This window comes from Elephas maximus, chromosome 1 (genome assembly GCF_024166365.1).
Source record: "Elephas maximus indicus isolate mEleMax1 chromosome 1, mEleMax1 primary haplotype, whole genome shotgun sequence".
Taxonomy (NCBI): domain Eukaryota; kingdom Metazoa; phylum Chordata; class Mammalia; order Proboscidea; family Elephantidae; genus Elephas; species Elephas maximus.
The window spans coordinates 132936676-132958105 of NC_064819.1; the positions used below are offsets into that span (position 1 = coordinate 132936676).

General features: G+C 37.7%; 1 protein-coding gene across 1 annotated transcript in view; it reads right to left on the bottom strand.

Moving 5' to 3' along the window:
* The window catches only part of LMBRD1 (LMBR1 domain containing 1), a 184860-nt gene that overhangs the window by 128828 nt on the left and 34602 nt on the right, over positions 1-21430 (bottom strand). Inside the window, exons 4-5 of the mRNA XM_049895099.1 lie at positions 14303-14400; positions 13824-13891 (exon numbers count right to left, since the gene is read on the bottom strand). Coding sequence (XP_049751056.1) covers positions 13824-13891; positions 14303-14400 — 166 coding nt within the window. The remainder of the gene's footprint in view (positions 1-13823; positions 13892-14302; positions 14401-21430) is intronic.

The following is a 21430-nucleotide window of genomic DNA, read 5'->3' on the forward strand; positions in this document are numbered from 1 at the left end:
GTGAAAATCAAGGCTCCAGGAATTTGACTGTGTGGATCGTAACAAATTATGGATAACATTACGAAGAAGAGGAAGTCCACATTTAATTGTGCTCACGTGGAACCTGTACATAGACCAAGAGGCAGCTGTTGGGACAGAACAAAGGGATGGTACGTGGTTTCAAGTCAGGAAAAGATGTGCATCAGGACTGTATCCTTTCACCATACTTATTCCATCTGTATGCAGAGCAAATAATTCGAGAAGCTGGACTACAGGAAGAAGAACAAGGCGGCATCAGGATTGAAAGAAGACTCATTAACTACTTGTGATATGCTGATGATACAATCTTGCTTGCCGAAAGTGAAGAGGACTTGAAGCACTTACTGATGAAGGTCAAAGACTACAGCCTAAAGTATGGATTACACCTCAACATAAAAAAAATAAAAATCTTCACAACTGGACCAATAAGCAACATCGTGATAAACCGGAGAAAATACTGAAGTTGTAAAGAATTTCATTTTACTAGGATCCACAAACAACGCCCACGGAAGCAGTAGTCAAGAAATCAAATGATGTACTGCATTGGGCAAATACGCTCCAAAAAATCTCTTTAAAGTGTTAAAAAGCAAAGCTATCACTTCAAGGACTAAGGTGTACCTGACCCAAGCCATGGTGTTTTCAACTGCCTCATATGCATGTGAAAGCTGGACAATGAATAAGGAAAACCAAAGAAGAACTGATGCCTTTGAATTATGGTACTGGTGAAGAATATTGAATATACCATGCACTGCCAGCAGAATGAACAAATCCATCTTGGAAGAAGTACAGCCAGAATGCTCCTTAGAAGTGAGGATGGCAAGACTTCACCTCACATACTTTGGACATGTTATCAGGAGAAACCATTTCTTGGAGAAGGACATCATGCTTGGTAAAGGACAGCGTCAATGAAAAAAATGATGACCATCAACAAGATGGACTGACACAGTGGTGGCAACAATGGATTCTACCATAGCAATGAAATTGTGAGGATGGCACAGGACCGGGCAGTTTCGTTCTCCTGTACATAGGGTCGCTATGAGCCAGAACTGACCTGATGGCACCTAAGAACAATAACAGCAACACATATATATGGAGCCTTGGTGGCACAGAGGTTAAGTGCTTGGCTGCGTACCAAAAGGTCGGTAGTTCAAAGCCACCAGCAGACCGCTGTTGAAGATTACAGCCTTGGAAACCATATGGGGCAGTTCTCTTCTATCTGATAGATCGCTACGAGTCGGAATCAACTGGATGGCAGTGGGTTTTGGGGTAAAAAAAAAACCCATTGCTATCGAGGCAGTTCCAACTCAGCAACCAAAGAAGACAGAATAGAACTTCCCATAGGTTTTTCAAGGATCAGCTGGTGGATTCAAAGTGCTGGCCTTTTGGTTAGCAGCTGAGCTTTTAACCACTGTGCCAACAGTGCTCCACATATCATACGGCCTCTGTTATATAGATTCAACTGCCACTGTAGCATGAAAGCAGCTGCAGGCAACGTATTAAAAAAAAAAAAAGCATGGCTAATATTTACAAAATCAGGCAGCAGGCTATATTTGGTCCATAGGGCATAGTTTGTCGACCACCAGTCATTCCTATTTCCACCCTTCCTATTCACCCTTCAACCCATTTTGATCCAGCTTCTGCTTCCATAACGTTGAAAATGCTTAAAATTACCAATGAGCTTTGCATTTGCAAATTCAAAAGATACTTCTTAATTCTTATCTTGTTCTCCTTTTTCAGAAGCATTTGACTCAGCTAACGACTTCTTACTTGAAACACTTGGTCTCCTTTGGGTTCCCTAACTACGAAAATCTCCTATTTTCCTCCCTGTCCCATTAGCTTTCCTTTTCAATTTCCTTTCTTATATCCCACTCTTTCAACCTTATCCCTCTAAATTTGGACAATCCTCAAAAGCTTGACCTTGGGCCTTTTTTTATTTCTCTTTACTCGGACTTTTGATCATCTTATTACTCGTTTCTATTACTTTACTACATATACACTGATGAATTCCACGTCTATTTCTTTGCTCAGTCTCTAAACTTCAGTCTTACATATCTAGATGCCTTGACCCTTCTTGCATGACTTAGACACCTCAAGCCTAATATGTCCAAACTAAATTTTAGATTTTTTGCCATCTGTCTAACCTCAGAAAAATGGTGCTATCCACACAGTAGTTCAAGTCAGAAACAAAGGGACATTAATTTTTCCCTCTCTGATCTGCCTCACTGCAATTTATCAGTAAATTGTGTCCAACCTCATTCTAAGACATAAGCCAAATCTATCCATTTCTGTTTCTATTATAGCTGACTTTGCCACCCCCCACCCTCATTCAGATCACTATCATCTCTTACCTAAAATGGGCCACTCTACGTTCCCCCTTTATTTATTATTCATTTTCTACAAGGCAAAGAGAAAAATCTTTTATTTCAAGACCAAAATCATATCAGGTCATTTTTCCCCCGCTTAAAACACTTCAAAGCCTTCCCACCATACTTAGAATAAAATCCAAACTCCCTACTGTGGTTTCTAAGGCCCTCATGTTTTAACCTCAACCCATATTCCATCCCTATTAGGGAAAAAGCTCTAGGTATGCTGCTCTTCTTTCAGTTTCTTGTGCATTCTAAGCTCTCTCTCACCATAGAGCCTTCTCATATTATGTTCCATCCACCTGCTTTTTACATAGCTGACTCCTTTCCATTCCTCAGGTCTCGGTACAACCTTCACCCTCACTAATTGCCATGGTATTTTCTACTTAGCAATTCATTTTTTTCTTTTATAGCATGTAATATAATTACGATTTGCTTTTTTTTTTCAATAAGTGCCACAAGGTCAGGAACCACACCTATCTCCTCTCTTCAGTGTGTCCTCAGTGCCTAATACAGCGCCTGACACGAAATAGGTGTTTAATGAAAATCTAGAGAATAGATAAATACATAGTCACACAAGTTACTTATGTCAAGCAGCACAGAGATTTCCAAATTCCAAATATGCAAATAAATATTTACTCATTACTATTTTTACTATTACCCATTGCTGTCTAGTTGACTGCGACTCATAGCACCCTTACAGGACAGAGTAGAAAAGCCCCATAGAGTTTCCAAGGAGTGGCTTGTGAATTCGACTGCCAAACTTTTTGGTTAGCAGCCACAGAACTTGACTGCTGCACTGCCAGGGCTCCAAATAAATACTAGTATTAGGAAAATTTAGCTTTCTTTTGTCATAAATGTACTGACTTGATATTCAGATGTTTCTGTTAAGATTTAATGCAGCACTATGCATAGCTGTGATCGGATAATTAGCTATGAAGATACTTGCTAATACAATGACAAGTCAGAACCGTCCAGAAATGTTCACAAAATCAAAAAGTTTAACAGATCTAGAATTCACATATACTACAGTTCAGAACTCTAAAATAATATTGCTCAAATTTTAAAATAATTTTAAGTTCGTTGAACACAGTTAAAATTATGCTAAAGTTAGTAAAATAACATGAACTAAACCGAGGTTTAAAAAAATCAGATCAAGTTAACAACAATTGCTCAGGATGAGCAAGACAGAAGCAGCTTCATTCAGCTCTTCTGGCATGCTACTCCACTACTAACTCTCCTATCAAGGCAGCATTAGCAATGGAAAGACTATATCTGGGTTTTGAAGCTGAAATCCCAGTTCCAGTTCTTACTATGTGGTGCTGGCCAAGATTCTTAGTCTTTCTTAGTCCCATGGTATAACTACGTATACTATAAAGGATTGTTATTAGCATCAACTGAGGTAATTTACAAACATATCTATAATACTGCATAGTATACATCCCTTCCATAAAGTGAATCTCTAACTTCCCCAGAATTTACAGGATTGCTAATGCCTAAAAGCCAATCAAGAAACAAATGCTGATTTAGCCAGTAAGTGCCACTACGAAATTCAAAGAAATAAGCAGTATAGTATAGTCCTCTGATGAAATCATCCCACAGGGTGACTTACAAGGATAGATCTGGATATAGTCAAGCAAATTAAAAGTTCAAAGACTCATTCCCACATTTCCTCTGAGCCCTCCTTCAGTTTGTGCCTCTATATCTGGCACAAGCTAAGGGAACAATTTTAATAAAGCACAGCTACAAAGCAGTGCAAACCCAAATTTAGCATTATTAGACCTTACACCACCAAGAAAGCAGTACCACGATCAAAGCATATCCTTTGGATCGGGATTCCTGAGTGGGGAAGCTCCTAGTCCAGGGGAAGACTGATGACAAGGATCTTCCTCCAAAGCAGAGAGAGAAAGCCTTCCCGTGGACCTGAAGCCCTAAATTTGGACATGTAGCCTACTAGAATGTAAGACCACATAACTGTCAGTTTGTTGTACTTCGGGGGCTTGCATGTTGCTGTGATGATGGAAGCTATGTCGCCGGTATTCAGATACCAGCAGGGTCACCCATGGAGGACAGGTTTCAGCTGAGCTTCCAGATTAAGAAAGACTACGAAGAAGGACCCAGCAGTCTACTTTTGAAAAGCATTAGCCAGTGAAAACCTTATGAATAGCAGTGGAACATTGTCTGATATGGTGCTGGAAGATGAGCCTTCCAGGTTGGAAGGCACTCTAAAGATGACTGGGTAACAGCTGCCTCCTCAAAGTAGAGTTGACCTTAATTATGTGGATGGAATAAAGCTTTCTGGACCTTCCTTTGCTGATGTGGCATGATTCAAAATGAGAAGAAACAGCTGCAAACATCCATTAATAATCGGAACCTGGAATGTACAAAGTATGAATCTAGGAAAATTGGAAATTGTCAAAAACGAAATGGAATGCATAAACATCGTTATCCTAGGCATTACTTAACTGAAATGGACTGGTATTGGCCATTTTGAATTGGACAATCATATAGTCTACTGTACTGGGAATGATAACTTGAAAAGGAATGGCATTGCATTCATCATCAAAAAGAACATTTCGAGATCTATCCTGAAGTACAATGCTGTCAGTGATAGGATAATATCCATACGCCTACAAAGAAGAACAGTTAATACAACTATTATTCAAATTTATACACCAACCACTGGGGCCAAAGAGGGAGAAATAGAAGATTTTTACCAGCAGCTGCAGTCTGAAATCGATCCAACATGCAATCAATATCCATTGATAATTACTGGTGATTTTAATGCAAAAGCTAGAAATAAAGAGGGAGGATCAGTAGCTGGAAAATATGGCCTTGGTGACAGAAACAATGCTGGAGATTGAATGACAGAATTTTGCAAGACCACCGACTTCTTCATTGCAAATACCTTCTTTCACCAACATAAACGGCGACTATACACATGGACCTTGCCAGATGGAACACAAAAAAGTCAAATTGACTACATCTGTGGAAAGAGACGATGGAAGAGCTCAATATCATCAGTCAGAACAAGGCCAGGAGCCGACTGTGGAACAGACCATCAATTGCTCCTATGCAAGTTCAAGCTGAAACTGAAGAAAATCAGAGCAAGTCCACGAGAGCCAAAATATGACCTTGAATATATCCCACCTGAATTTAGAAACCATCTGAAGAACAGATTTGATGCATTGAACACTGGTGACTGAAGACCAGACAAGTTATGGAACGACATCAAGGACATCATACATGAAGAAAGCAAGAGGTCCTTGAAGGCAGGAAAGAAAGAAAAGGCCAAGATGGATGTCAGAGGAGACTCTGAAACTTGCCCTCGAACGTCAAGCAGCTAAAGCAAAAAGAATGGATGAAGTAAAAGAACTGAACAGAAGATTTCGATGGGCGTCACGAGAAGACAAAGTAAAGTATTATAATGACATGTGCAAAGAGCTGGAGATGGAAAACCAAAAGGAAAGAACACGGCTCGGCGTTTCTCAATCTGAAAGAACTGAAGAAAAAATTCAAGCCTCGAGTTGCAATAGTGAAGGATTCTATGGGGAAAATATTAAATGGCGCACGAAGCATAAAAAGAAGATGGAAAGAATACACAGAGTCATTATATCAAAAATAATTAGTCGATGTTCAAACATTTCAAGAGGTAGCATATGATCAGGAACCGATGGTACTGATGGAAGAAGTCCAAGCTGCTCTGAAGGCATTGGTGAAAAACAAGGCTCCAGGAATTGATGGAATATCAATGGAGATGTTTCAACAAACAGATGCAGCGCTGGAGGTGCTCACTTGTCTATGCCAAGAAATATGGAAGACAGCTTCCTGGCCAACTGACTGGAAGAGATCCATATTTATGCCTATTCCCAAGAAAGCTGATCCAACTGAATGTGCAAATTACAGAACAATACCATTAATATCACACGCAAGCAAAATTCTGCTTCAGATCATTGAAAAACGGCTACAGCAGTATATCGACAGGGAACTGCCAGAAATTCAGGCCAGTTTCAGAAGAGGACGTGGAATCAGGGATATCACTGCTGATGTCATATGGATCCTGGCTGAAAGCAGGGAATACCAGAAGGATGTTTACCTGTGTTTTATTGACTATGCAAAGGCATTCGACTGTGTGCTTCAGAATAAATTATGGGTAACATTGCAAAGAATGGGAATTCCAGAACACTTAATTGTGCTCATGAGGAACTTTACATAGATCAAGAGGCGGTTGTTCGGACAGAACAAGGGGATACTGATTGGTTTAAAGTCAGGAAAGGTGTGAGTCAGGGTTGTATTCTTTCACCATATCCATTCAATCTGTATGCTGAGTAAATAATACGAGAATCTGGACTAAATGAACAAGAACGGAGAATGAGCCTTAGAGGAAGACTCATTAACAACCCGCGTTATGCAGATGACACAATATTTCTTGCTGAAAGTAAAGAGGACTTGAAGCACTTACTAATGAAGATCTAAGACCACAGCCTTCAGTATGGATTGCACCTCAACATAAAGAAAACAAAAATCATCACAACTGGACCAATGAGCAACATCATGATAAATGGAGAAAAGACTAAAGTTGTCAAGGATTACATTTTACTTGGATCCACAATCAACAGCCATGGAAGGTGCAGTCAAGAAAGCAAAAGACGCATTGCATTGGGCAAATCTGCTGTAAAGGACCTCTTTAAAGTGTTGAAGAGCAAAGATGTCACCTTGAAGACTAAGGTGCGCCTGACCCAAGCCATGGTATTTTCAATCGTATCAGATGCCTGTGAAAGCTGGACAATGAATAAGGAAGACTGAAGAAGAATTGATGCCTTTGAATTGTGGTGCTGGTGAAGAATATTGAACTTACCATGGACTCCCAGAAGAATGAATAAATCTGTCTTGGAAGCAGTACAACCAGAATGCTTCTTAGAAGTAAGGGTGGTGAGACTGCGTTTTATATTCTCTGGACATGTTATCAGGAAGGATCAGTCTCTAGGAAAGGACATCATGCTTGGCAAAGTACAGGGTCAGTGGAAAAGAGGAAGACCCTCAACGAGGTGGATTGACAAGGTGGCTGCAATAATGAGCTCAACACAACAACGATTGTGAGGATGGCTTAGGACCGGGCAGCATTTCGTTCTGCTCTGCGTGAGGTCGCAATGAGTCGGGACCAACTCGACGGCACCTAACAACAACAACCAGTAATATATTTTTACAGGCCTCATTTGATCCATCTTCTAAAACAATAGGATTGAAACAGAAAATCTTAAAGTTTCTTATAGTAACAAAATTTCAAAGCTGTAGGCACCAAGGCTACATGTCTTCTGCTATTTTGACATTTTCCATTTTCCTATATTGATCTATCTAAATACTATGATCTAGCAACAGAACAAAATGTTTTTATGTCTGTCTTCTCAGACTACACCATCTAAGGCCATACCCCATGCTTAAAATTTGAATGTACTCCTATTTCTAGGCTAGGTCAGCAAATACATTACTAAACAAGTGGATAGTGATAGCTCAACCTTTCAGCTAAAATGTATGGCAAGAAACTAAAGGGTAAAAATCGAAATTTCTTACTCCATGACCCTCTTCAGTCATTTATATTTTACTAGTGCTTTACCATTCTAAGTTCTACTTAAACATCTAATTTTATACTTGTTGTTGTTGTTCTTGTTCCGACTCACAGTGACCCTATGCACAACAGAATGAAACACTGCCCAGTCCTGAGCCATCCTCACAATCCTTGTTATACTCGAGCTCACTGTTGCAGCCACTCTGTCAATCCACCTCATTGAGCGTCTTCCTCTTTTCCACTAACCCTGTACTCTGTGCCAAGCATAATGTCCTTCTCCACGGACTGATCCCTCCTGACAACATGTCCAAAGTATGCAAGACGTAGTCTTGCGACCCTTGCTTCTAAGGAGCATTCTGGTTGTACTTCTTCTAAGACAGATTTGTTCATTCTTTTGACAGTCCGTGGTATATTCAATATTCTTCACCAACACCACAATTCAAAGGTATCAACTCTTCTCCGGTCTTCCTTATGCATTGTCCAGTTTTCACATGCATGAATAGCAATGGAAAACACCATGGCTTCGGTCAGGTGCATCTTAGTCTTCAAGGTGACATCTTTGCTCTTCGACACTTTAATGAGGGCTTTTGCAACAGATGTACCCAATGCAATGCGACTTTGATTTCTTGACTGCTGTTTCCATGGCTGTGGATTGTGGATCCAAGTAAAATGAAATCCTTGATAACTTCAATCTTTTCTCTTGTTAATGAGTCTTCCTCCAATTCTGATGCCCCGTTCTTCTTCATATAGTCCAGCTTCTCATTTTATTTGCTCAGCATACAGATTGAAGAGGTATGGTGAAAGAATACAACCCTGATCCATACCCTTCCTGACTTTAAACCAATCAGTATCCCCTTGTTCTGTCCGAACAACCGCCCCTTAGTCTATGTAAAGGTTCCTCATGAGCACAGTTAAGTGTTCTGGAATTCCCATTCTTCGCAATGTTATCCAAAGTTTGTTATGATCCACACAGTCGAATGCCTTTGCACAGTCAATAAAACACAGGTAAACATCCTTCTAGTACTCTCTGCTTTCAGCCAGGATCCATATGACATCAGCAGTGATATCCCTGATTCCACGTCCTCTTCTGAAACTGGCCTGAATTTCTGGCAGTTCCCTGTCGATATACTGCTGTAGCCATTTTTGAATGATTTTCGGCAATATTTTGCTTGTGTGTGATATCAATGATATTGTTCTATAATTTCCACATTCAGTTGGATCACCTTTCTTGGGAATAGGCATAAATATGGATCTCTTCCAGTCAGTTGGCCAGGAAGCTGTCTTCCGTATTTCTTGGCATAGACAAGTGAGCACCTCCAGCGCTGCATCTGTTTGTTGAAACATCTCCATTGATATTCCATCAATTCCTGGAGCCTTGTTTTCACCAATGCCTTCAGAGCAGCTTGGATTCTTCCTTCAGTACCATCGGTTCCTGATCATATGCCACCTCTTGAAATGGTTGAACATCGACTAATTATTTTTGGTGTAATGACTCTGTGTATTCCTTCCATCTTCTTTTGATGCTTCCTGCATCGTTTAATATTTTCCCCATAGAATCCTTCACTATTGCAACTCGAGGCTTGAATTTTTTCTTCAGTTCTTTCAGATTGAGAACCGCCGAGCGTGTTCTTCCCCTTTGGTTTTCCATCTCCAGCTCTTTGCACATGTCATTAGAATACTTTACTTTGTCTTCTTGAGACGCCCTTTGAAATCTTCACTTCTTTTACTTCATCAATTCTTCCTTTTGCTTTAGCTGCTCGATGTTCGAGAGCAAGTTTCAGAGTCTCTTCTGACATCCATCTTGGTCTTTTCTTTCTTTCCTGTCTTTTCAAGGACCTCTTGTTTTCTTCATGTATGATGTCCTTGATGTCATTCCACAACTTGTCTGGTCTTCGGTCACTACTGTTCAATGCATCGCATCTGTTCTTCAGATGGTCTCTAAATTCAGGTGGGGTATACTCAAGGTCATATTTTGGTTCTCGTGGACTTGCTCTCATTTTCTTCAGTTTCACCTTGAACTTGCAGATTAGCAATTGATGGCCTCTTCCACAGTCGGCCCCTGGCCTTGTTCTGACTGATGATGTTGAGCTTTTCCATCGTCTCTTTCCACAGATGTAGTCAATTTGATTTCTGTGTGTTCCATCTGGCAAGGTCCATGTGTATAGTTGCCATTTATGTTGGTGAAAAAAGGTATTTGCAATGAAGAAGTCGTTGGTCTTACAAAATTCTATCATCCGATCTTCGGCATTGTTTCTATCACAAAGGCCATATTTTCCAACTACTTATCCTTCTTCTTTGTTTCCAACTTTTGCATTCCAATCGCCAGTAATTATCAATGCATCTTTATTGCATGTTCGATCAACTTCAGATTGCAGCTGCTGATAAAAATCTTCTATTTCTTCATCTTTGGCCCTAGTAGTTGGTGCATAAATTTGAATAATAGTCGTATTAACTGGTCTTCTTTGTAGGTATATGGATATCATCCTATTACAATTAGCATTGTACTTCAGGATAGATCTTGAAACTTTGTTTTTGACAATAAATGCGACACCATTCTTCTTCAAGCTGTCATTCCCAGCATAGTAGACTATATGATTGTCCGATTCAAAATGGCCAATACCAGTCCATTTCAGTTCACTAACGCCTACGATTATCAATGTTTATGCATTCCATTTCATTTCTGACAATTTCTAATTTTCCTAGATTCATACTTCGTACATTCCAGGTTCCGATTATTAGTCTATGTTTGCAGCTGTTTCTTCTCATTTTGAGTCGTGCCACATCAGCAAATGAAGGTCCAGAAAGCTTTACTCCATCCACGTCATTAAGGTCAACTCTACTTTGAGGAGGCAGCTCTTCCCCAGTCATCTTTAGAGTGCCTTCCAACCTGGGGGGCTCATCTTCCAGCACCATATCAGACAATGTTCCGCTGCTATTCGTAAGGTTTTCACTGACTAATGCTTTTCAGAAGTAGACTGCCGGGTCCTTCTTCCTAGTCTGTCTTAGTCTGGAAGCTCAGCTGAAACCTGTCCTCCATGGGTGGCCCTGCTGGTATCTGAATACCGGTGGCATAGCTTCCAGCATCACAGTGACACACAAGCTCCCACAGTATGACAAACTGACAGACACGTGGGGGATTTTATACTTACGTAGTAGTTAAAAAGAGTTTGTGTAGCTTATTCCAAGGTCACAGATAAACAGAGCCAAGGTACTCTAACTAAAAACACAATGCAGCAGTTTGATTCAATAGCTTACACATGAATCTCAGCTTGATAATCAGTGTATAATACAAAAGAATCCTGGTACTAACAAAGGTGAAAGGTGGCACGTATTTAGAAACCATTTGGCTTAACTCTGACATTGTACAAAGGAGAAAACTCATTTAGTCCTTGAGGGTTAGATACAGATATTATAAGAGTACAGACTAAAATTTCGGTTTCCTAATGCCTGATCCAGTGGCTTACGTAGCATTTCTTCTTTATTGCCAAAGAAGCCTACAGAGCTTACCATTACCCAAAATTGAGCTTCTGATAGTCCATCACCAAACCTGTTCCTACTTCAGATCTTCCTATCTCAGGTAGTGACAATTCCACCCTTCCAACCTCAATTTCTTTCTTCAATACCCCACACATGGGGCCTGTCAGAAAATCTTGCTCGCTCTGCCTTCAAAAGATAATTTTTTTTTTTTTCAAAGGATAGGCAGAATCAAATCACTATTGCCAGTTTGGTTTTGCCTAAGTTATTGCAATAGCTTCCTAATACATCTCATGTATCTACCCTTGTCCTCTCTTAAAGTCAATTCTCAAAACACCATCAAGAGATCCTTTTAAAATGTCAGATCATGTCACTCAACTATGTGTAAAACCCTCCAATGGCTCCCCATCTCTCTCAAAATAAAAACCAAAGTCCTTACAATGGCCTATAATATCCTACATAATTTGGCAGCTCTACTTACCTCTGACCACATCTCCAGCTACTCTTGACTTATTTTACTCCACTACAGCCAGTCTGGTCTCCCTGTCTTGAATGTGCCAGGCATTTTCCTGCCTCAGGGTTTTTCACTTACTATTTTCTCTTCCTAGAATGCTCTTTTCCCCACGTGCATTTATGGCTCCCTCACTTACTTCAAGTCTCTTATCACATGCTACCTTCGCAGTAGTGCCTTCCTAAAATTTCATACCCCAAACCCAACACAACCTATTATTTCATTTTCTCTCTCCTCACTGCCATGTGTGCTTTATGTGTAAAAGCTGTAGACCCTTCTGTTCACTATTTCATCAGCACCTTGTACAGTGTCTGAAACAGAACAGGTACAAAGTAAATATTTGGAAAGTAAGTGAATGTTATATTGTTCAACTTGGGCAGTCAAACTGTCACCTCTTGCTATTATTATATTCATCAGGAACAGTGTGCTACCCTTTTAACTTACTTCATCTAATTAACTATCATCTAGAGAACCAGTCAAACTTTATCAAACTCTTTAAACGAGGGCTGAAGATAATTTTCCATGGAAAGACCAGCATATTTTAGAATAAACCTCAGAACCTCTTTTGTCTGTGATGGACAGACTGGCTGCTACAAAGACTTGTGGTTTTACTGACAGCTGTCAGTCATGTTCTAGACCGAAGTTAGCAAATTATGTGCTGCCCATGTCTATAAATAAAATTTTATTGGAACAAAGGCAGGCCTTTTTGTTTCTGTACTGCCTATGACTATTTTAGAGCTAAAAGGGAGAGGTGAGCAGTTGCTACAGAGCCCATAGGGCCCTTGTATCTGCCCTTGTAGTAAAAGTTTGTTGATCCCTGTTCTAGATAATTTGATTTATAGGAACGGAACCTTCACCTTAACAAAACAAATTAACATAAGGAGATTTGGTTTTCTTTTAAAAGACCAAAAAAAAAAAAACTTTAAAAAAGGATACTCAGTAGCTAAAATAAATAGCAAAACCTCCCAAAATGTCCTTTCAACTAGTATACTTTTTATGCCATAACACGGCAGCCAAAGGTAATTAGGAATGTGCCTTGGCTATAGAACATACGCATTCTAAAAGCTCCTAGAAATGCAAAATGTTATTGACCAATTCTCTTCCCACCACAAATTTCATTCAGTAAATGAGATTTTGTATTTGTTGCAATTTCTGAGCAAATTTTAAATGAAAGATTTAAAAAACATATTAGCACTTAATATATTTCATAACAAAAAAACGGAAGCAGAACCAAAACCTATTTTAATGAGGACAAACGTCTTCCAAGTTTTCAATCTATAAACAAATGTGCAAACCTTTATTGATATTAGTATAAAAACTTAAGGAAGAAGAATTAAGGAAGACTAACAGGCAAAGATTACTTCAAAGATTTAGACTGATGGGTCAATTCTGAAAAGACACATGGACAAGGATTTTCATCAAAGTGTTGTTAATAATAAAAAAAAAAAACCAGGAACATCAAAAATGCCCAAATAGGTATCACTAGAATACTAATTAAATAAACTATATCCTAATAAGGGAATGTAAGACAGACAAAATTGATGGATCTACACTTACTATCTTGAAGAGATGCCCACAGTAATTTAATAAGTAAACTTCCAAGAATTAGGTATAATATAATCACATTTGTGTAAAACTAAAACATGAAAGTGTACATAATGGGGCAAGGGGCGCTCTGAATGCATTTGAGCACAAAAAAAGTCTAGATAGAACATGAACAAAAATGTTAATTGTGGCTATTGCTCAGTGGTGGTATTTAGGGAGTTTTGGGGTTTTTTTTTTACAGTTTGTTTTTTTCTTTCTTAGACTTTTCTAAATAAGCCTTTTCCCCCAATTATTAAAAAAAAAAAAAATGCTATTTCCATTTTCAAGGAAAAAAGTCAAGACTTACCCAACTAAAAGAAGAAGTGCACAAATCAGAGCAAATCCCAAAGTGTACTTGAGTGCTGTTTTAATTTGCTAGATGTCAAGGGGAAAAGAAGTACACCGTTTAGTAAGACCTTGACAGAAAAATATAAAATATACTTGCTATCAAAAAAAAAAAAATTTTTTTTTTATCATGTGACAGTATGAAAAAAAACTTTAACATCTCATTAATAATTTTTATACTGAATATATTTAAAATAACATTTGGAATCTACTGCAATAAACAAAATACATTATTAAAATAATTTCAACTTATTTACTACTTATTATTTTAATGTGGCTACTAGAAAACTTAAAATTTCATATGTAGCTCACACTATATTTCTATTAGATAACGCCGCTCTAAAATAATTTAAGATGGAATCACATCATTTCTTGAAAAAAAGGAAACAATCTATTTTTTCCATTATTTTAAATTAAGACCTTTAAAATAAAGATACTTACAGTACATTTACCAGTATCATCATCATCCTTTTCTTCATAATAGAAGTAGACAAAAGGGATCCAGAAGAACACACAGAACAATATAACAGAGTATAGAGCTGTAAAAATAAATAATAAACTGAGTTTTACTAAATACATATTATTTAACACATATACATACGTACATATTTATTTACCAAATTTCACTCTACCATCTGATTTCCTATACCCACAGCTCTATGCATGTATGTGATACACAAATCAGCCTTTTCTCCCCTCAGCCCCAAGAAATCAACAGCACTATTAGAATAACAAACCATAATGCAAATCAATGATGTACAATTTTTATCAATAACAATGTCAGTAATTATGCCAATATCATGGCATTTAACATCTGAGCTCTTACTATGTTCTAGACATAGCACTAAGAACTCTTGTGTACCATCTCATTTAATTCTACAAATTAACTTTTGTATTCATTCCAACTTAAAATCAAGCAGAGCTGACAACATTTGCCAGTCACTCTGGCAAGTAAAAGAAACAACTATATTTGATACTGGCCTTCTGATACAAATCATGTCCCCATTCTTTGTTTAAAACATTGAATGTTATAAAACTGATCTTACACGAATCAAAATAGAGGAAAGGTAAGAACAACAAAACAGCAAAACTGGATTCAGAGTTAACTAAAGGATTTATGATTTATCTGCTTAAAAATAATCTGTTAGATTTGAGATCCTTTCAACTAGTACTCAGTCAAAATATTTAAATTCAACATAGAGCTTGACTTAAAATTTAAACAGTCAAAAATATAGTATACTTAACAATAAAAACAGCATAAACAACTTTTGGGGTTTAATAAACCTATCTGCTTTTAAAATCTGTGTATTTACATTTGCATATATATAAGTTCTTGGAAAATTACAGTACCAATATAATTATATAAAGTAATCACAGGATGGAAACCCTGGTGGCATAGTGGTTAAGAACTACAGCTGCTAACCAAAAGGTCGGCAGTTTGAATCCACCAGGCGCTCCTTGGAAACCCTATGGGGCAGTTCTACTCTGTCCTTTAGAGTCGCTCTCCGTCGGAATCGACTCAATGGCAATGGTTTTTTTTGTAATCACAGAATGATGATCATAGTGTTTCTTATTTTGTCAGTAATGTATAAAAAACATCAATTCCTTATTCTGATAGAAACGATAGTATGAATTAGAGAATTTTTAAACGTGATCTTAATACTTGATGGCTCTGTCTCACTTATCTGGAGGACGCTTAGGAAACAGGCCCCACTAACGCAACAAGCTAAAAACTCAGCGCACACGGAGCTCTTTATAACCATTAGGAAGGTCGGAGTTAACGTATACTGACCAATCACAAAATAGCTGTCAGCATATCAAATTTTTGACACTACAGATATTTAGTGAAAATTACGCAGAGTTTGCATATTAAGAGTAACTAATGACTAAGGGTAATGAGACCGGTGTTTCAATACAAACCACAGAATGGTGAGTATTAACATTTTCACTGCAAATAAAAAAGCCTTTGGCAATAAACATATATTCAAAATATCAACCAAAGTAAGTATTTCAAAAGCTTCATAAAGTAAACATAAAAGGGCCATGATTGTAAACCACACAGAAACTTTTATGGGAAAATGTTCAGAGGCTGTCAATAATAATGGTAATTTGAGTAAAGGCATCTGATATATCAGGCTAATGTTATAACTGAAATAATCAAAATAATATTTGTAAAAATGAGAAGAAAAACCTGAATTATCACAGCAGACTTTAACAGGCGGGCAGCTTCATGTCAAAAAATTTGATAAATTAATAGATGCACTTAAGGTTTGGCTTCAGTCTCTGTATATCATCTGTATCTGTAAAAAGGCAAGCCATAGGCTTAGGGGAAAATGTCTGCAATACACAGTCAAAAAGGACTCCTACAAAGAATATAAAAAGAATTCTTAGAATTCAATAAAAAGACAAACAACCCACTTAAAAAAAAAAAAATGGGCAAACGACTTAAACAGACACTTCACACTAGAAGATCTACAAAATGGCCGATAAGCACATAAAAAAGGTGTTCGTCATCATTAGTATCAGGAAGATGCAAATCAAAACCACGCTGAGATACTAGAAACCCACTAGATTTGCTAAAATTAAACAACTGACAATACCAGGTGTTAACAGGGACATAGAACAACTGACATTCTCATTCTTTGCTGGTGGGAGTGCAAAATGGTACAACACTTTAGAAGACTGTTTAGAAGTTCCTTATCAAGTTAAACATATACCTACCATATGATTTGACAATCCTATTTCTTGATACATAACTATTTTAGGGGTCCCACAAGCACCCACATATTTGGTGATTTGCTAGAATGACTCACAGAACTCACAGGCAGTTACACTCGTGGCTATGACTTACTAAAGTGAAAGAATACAAAGCAGATTCAGAAAGAAAACAGCCACATAAGCCAGAGTCTAAAGGGAACCAGGTGTAGGCTTCCAAAGTCCTTACTCACAAGGATCACACAGAATACACTTCTTCCTCCAGCAATGAAGTGGAGCAATACATGCAAAGTGTTTCTGCCCAGAGAGCCTTTTGAGTCACAGAGTCTAAGGCATTAACTGGGAGTTGGTCAAACTGGCACATGGGCCTGAATGACCAGCCATGATTACTAAAATTACAAACACCCAGTAGTCATGTTTTGCACAATCTAGACAACTTGGTACTGCATAGTACAGTACTTAGGAATACAGAATAACTTATCAATTAATAAGATAGGAGACATTCCAAGTGCTAAGTTCCCAGGAGTTGGTCAAGAGTCAGTCACACAAGCAGGCCCTTCTGCAAATGAAGATAAGTGAGAGTTGGGCAACATCAGATGTACCATGTTAACTATTTCTCAACAAGAGTGTTAACAGGAACATTATTCCCAGTGGTCAATAACTGGAAATGACTCAAATATCTACCAACAGGTAAATGGATAAGCAATCTGGAGTGGTATATTCATGCAAAAGAGTATTACACAGTATTACTGACATCTGAGAAACGGATGAATCTCACAGACTTATGATGAATAAAACAAGCCAGACAAAAGAGTATATTCTCTATGACTGAACTTAAGTTCCAGAACTGGTAAAACGAATCTATTATAAAACAAATCAAAAAAGTGGTTGAGGCAGCTACCGACTGGAAAAGGAGACTAGGATGTAGAACAACAGAAGCTCTCATGTGATGCTGGTAGGATAGGAACGTCTAGAAATGAAGTTTACAGGTATCAAGACTTAGAGAAAGGAAATGGTGACTACACAGGATTCAGAAAGGCTCTACTATGCCCCAAGTAGTTCGTGATTTTCAAAACAGATTCAGAACAACTGCTCTAAATCTTCATGTCTCTGACACCACACTGTAAGATGTCTTTCCGGTAATCTGATTATTCTTTTAGTCTCCTTCATGGAGGTTTCTTCCTTTGGTTTGTAAATGTTAAACTATAAACATGGAATTAACATCGTTCATGTGTTTCAGATGCATTCTAATGTCATATTGAGATTATATATTTGTAAATGAATAAAACTGCTACTACCACTATTGTGAAAGAGAGAAATTGCTTCTTTTAAAGTTCTACTTCAAACCGAAAACTACTTTCCAAGGAAAATTATTCTTAGTTCCAACAGTTACGACACTCTCAAATTCTGACATCTTTATAAAGTATGATTTTACTTCTAAATGTTTTTGTTAAGATAGCTACTAGCAAATAAAAGACAAACGGACTATTTGGTTTAATAGACCCACTAACATCAAAGAAAACGTGTTAAGAAAAATATTTAAAACTTCATGGCTAGAGAGATTGGCAAAAATACTCTCATCAAACAAGTACTTTTTAAAAACAACTTATCAAGAACTAGCAAAAACAAGTGAATAAAGAGCCATCAACTCTTAAAAGGCAACAAACAAAAACTGTGATAAAGAATACATAATTCCTATCATTTTTAAAAATATATATGAAGCAAACAATCTATCTTTTAAAACCTGTATAACTTTAAACTACAACACATAAAAATTAACTTGGATACACTAAGGTTTTGAATAACTAGGCATTCTTTATTCCCCCTGACTACTAATGAAAATAGTTAACCTTTAAATCAAAAGACTATGACAAAGAATTACATAGTCAAAATTGCGATGGTATAATTAGTCCTTAAAAAGCTTTTGCTTTTTTTTTTTTATTTTAAGGGTCAAAAGTATAAAGACAGGCTGGAAACTCTAGAAGCCTTCTAAAATTATCCCATTTATTCAGCTGTATAAATCTGGGGTCGAGACGGCCTAGTTCCATATCCAACATCCATCTTCCTTTTAGCTGGCGTTGCCCTTTTTGTCCTTCCCCATTCCTTCTGCCTGAAAAGGACACACGATAGCTTAAACTCCAGTCACCATTTTGGACTATGAGGCGACCTTAAGATGGAAATCATGTGCTAAGGATGGAGAGCAGAAAAGAAGAGCACTTAAAACCCACATGATGCCATGGTGCTGCCATACCACCCCGGACAGCCTATCATCAGGCTTATTTTACGTGAGACTGAAAAACTACTATGCTGTTAAGCCACTTATTTCCAATCTGTTAATAGCAGCCACAGAAAATTCCTGAAACAGAATCTGGTACCAGAAATTGGAGAACCCAAACATTCATTGCAAAGCTATCCTAAACACTTGGTGGCTGTGCCTGTGTGAGGTGTATGTTACAGACTTTAACTTTTGTCATTGGATATATTTTTTATGGTAATATCATGAAGTATCACAGAGAATTCCCTGGGCTCATGATATTCCACAGTGAACCCCTTGCCTTCACTGTTTAGCTGCAACCCTATTTCTCCTAATAATGAGGACCATTCACTCCAGCCAATATGGAAACTATCACTGCCTCTTCCTTCAGAAGAATGAGACCAAGTGGCCAAGCAGAAACCACAACCTTCTAATCAATGAAATCCTTGCTACATCCTATGATGGACATATTTTCATATAAATATTAAGAATTCTAATCTAGCAGAGCTCAAATGCAGGGTAAGAATTAAGTTCTGTGAGTAATTTACTGGAAATAATAAAATAGTGCAAACTGCCATGCTCACGTCTATTCCTTAGTTATCAGTAACATGTACACAGATTACATGAGAAATGGAACCATCATCACTGGTCCACAGCAGTCTCCACAATGTAGTGAACACGTCTCAACTCATTTTATGAAGCTAGCAGTCTTGATACCCACACATAATAATAAGATAAAGGCAAATTCCAAACCAATCTTGTCCCTGAATTGATTTTAAAAAGAATGCTAAACAGGGTCTCTGCAAATCCAATTCAGCAACAGTTTAAAAAAAAAAAAGCTATCACCATGACCAATTTGAGTTTATTTTAGGAACATGACATTGGTTTAAGGTTACTTTATACCACTTGAAAGAATTTTAAAAACTCACATTATTATCTCAATAGGTGCCGAAAAAGCTCCTGATAAAATGTATTCATTCAACAAATACCTACTGAGAGTTAGTATATTCCAGGCATAATCCCAGAAGCCAAGTATATAGCAGTAAATCAAAACAAAGAAGTCCCTGCTTTTATGAGGCTTAATTCTAGTTGGGAAAACACAATAATATTTATAATACATAGGATGTACTACTCAGAGTATATAAAAACTCCTTAAATCAACAAGAAAAACACAAACAACTGAAAAACATACTTCAAGCAGAAAACTGGAAAAGCCAATAAATTTAAAAAGACATGCAACCTCATTTCCAAATCAAAAAGACACAAGTTAAAAACACAACGAACTATCATTTCACACTCACCAGACTGGCAAAATCTAAAAATGCACGGCAATATCAAAGTTTATGACAGAGCACCTAGAACGTTTACATCCTTCTGATGGGAGTTAAATTGATACAAAACTTGGAAAAGTAATTTATCATTATCTATTTAAGATTCACAAAATTTATGATCCATCAGCTATACTCCTATGTATACACTTTGGACATACAGGAAACATACAAGAATGCATGTTTTATACATTTTATTTCAACAGGAAACTTTTGTAAGAATGTTCATCACACAACTTTTAATAGCAATAAAAACTGAATGTTCAGAATGATTAACATGTAATATATGCATACACAATGACAGGCTACAATATGGTAAAACCATAATGACTGGCAAGAGATTAGCAAAGACTAAATTTAGTATAGTAGTTACTTCTAAGAGGGTAGGGAAAGAGATGCGATAAAGAGAAGGCACACAAGGGAACTTTATAAATTCTATGTATATTTTACAAGCATAAAATATACTGAGAAAACTTCAAAGTTGAAAATATTTGCAAGAATGCTCAGGTAGGAAGCCTCTAAAATGGCTCCTGATAATCCCTGCCTCCCTTAATGCCCTTGTGCAATTCCCTCCCCTTGAGTGTGGGCGAAACCTAGTGACTCCTTTCTAATGAACAGAAAATGACAAAAGTGATAAGATGTCAATTCCAAGATTATATTACAAAAAGAAGGTGGCTTCCAATTTACCTGCTTTCTCTCCCTTTCTCCCTGTTCACTCAGAGGAAAGTCAGCTGCCACGTTGTGGGCTGCACGATGAAGATGACCGTGCAGTAAGGAACTAATATCTCTGACCATCAAACAGGTAAAACCATGAGGTCTGAAAATACCTACGTGAAGGCCTGCCCTAGTGGAACCTTAACTACAGTTCCAACAAACACATTAATTGCAGCTTTGAGAGAGAACCTGAGCCAGAGGACTCAGCTAGGCTGCATCCAGATTCCTGACCCACAGAAATTGTGAGATCATATGTCTGTTGTTTTAAACTGTTAAACTGTGAAGTAATTATTTACGTGGCAATAGATAATAATACAACTGCTGATGATAAAGCAAATCAATTTAAACATTATACTGCACGCTCTCAGAATAACTTCTTGTTAGGTGCCATAGAGCTGGTTCTGACTCATAGCGACCCTATATACAACGGAACGAAACAACGCCCAGTCCTGCACCATCCTCATAAACACTGCTATGCTTGAACCCACTGTTGCTGCCACTGTGTCAATCCATCTCATTGAGGGTCTTCTTCTTTCTCCCTAACCCTCTACTTTACCA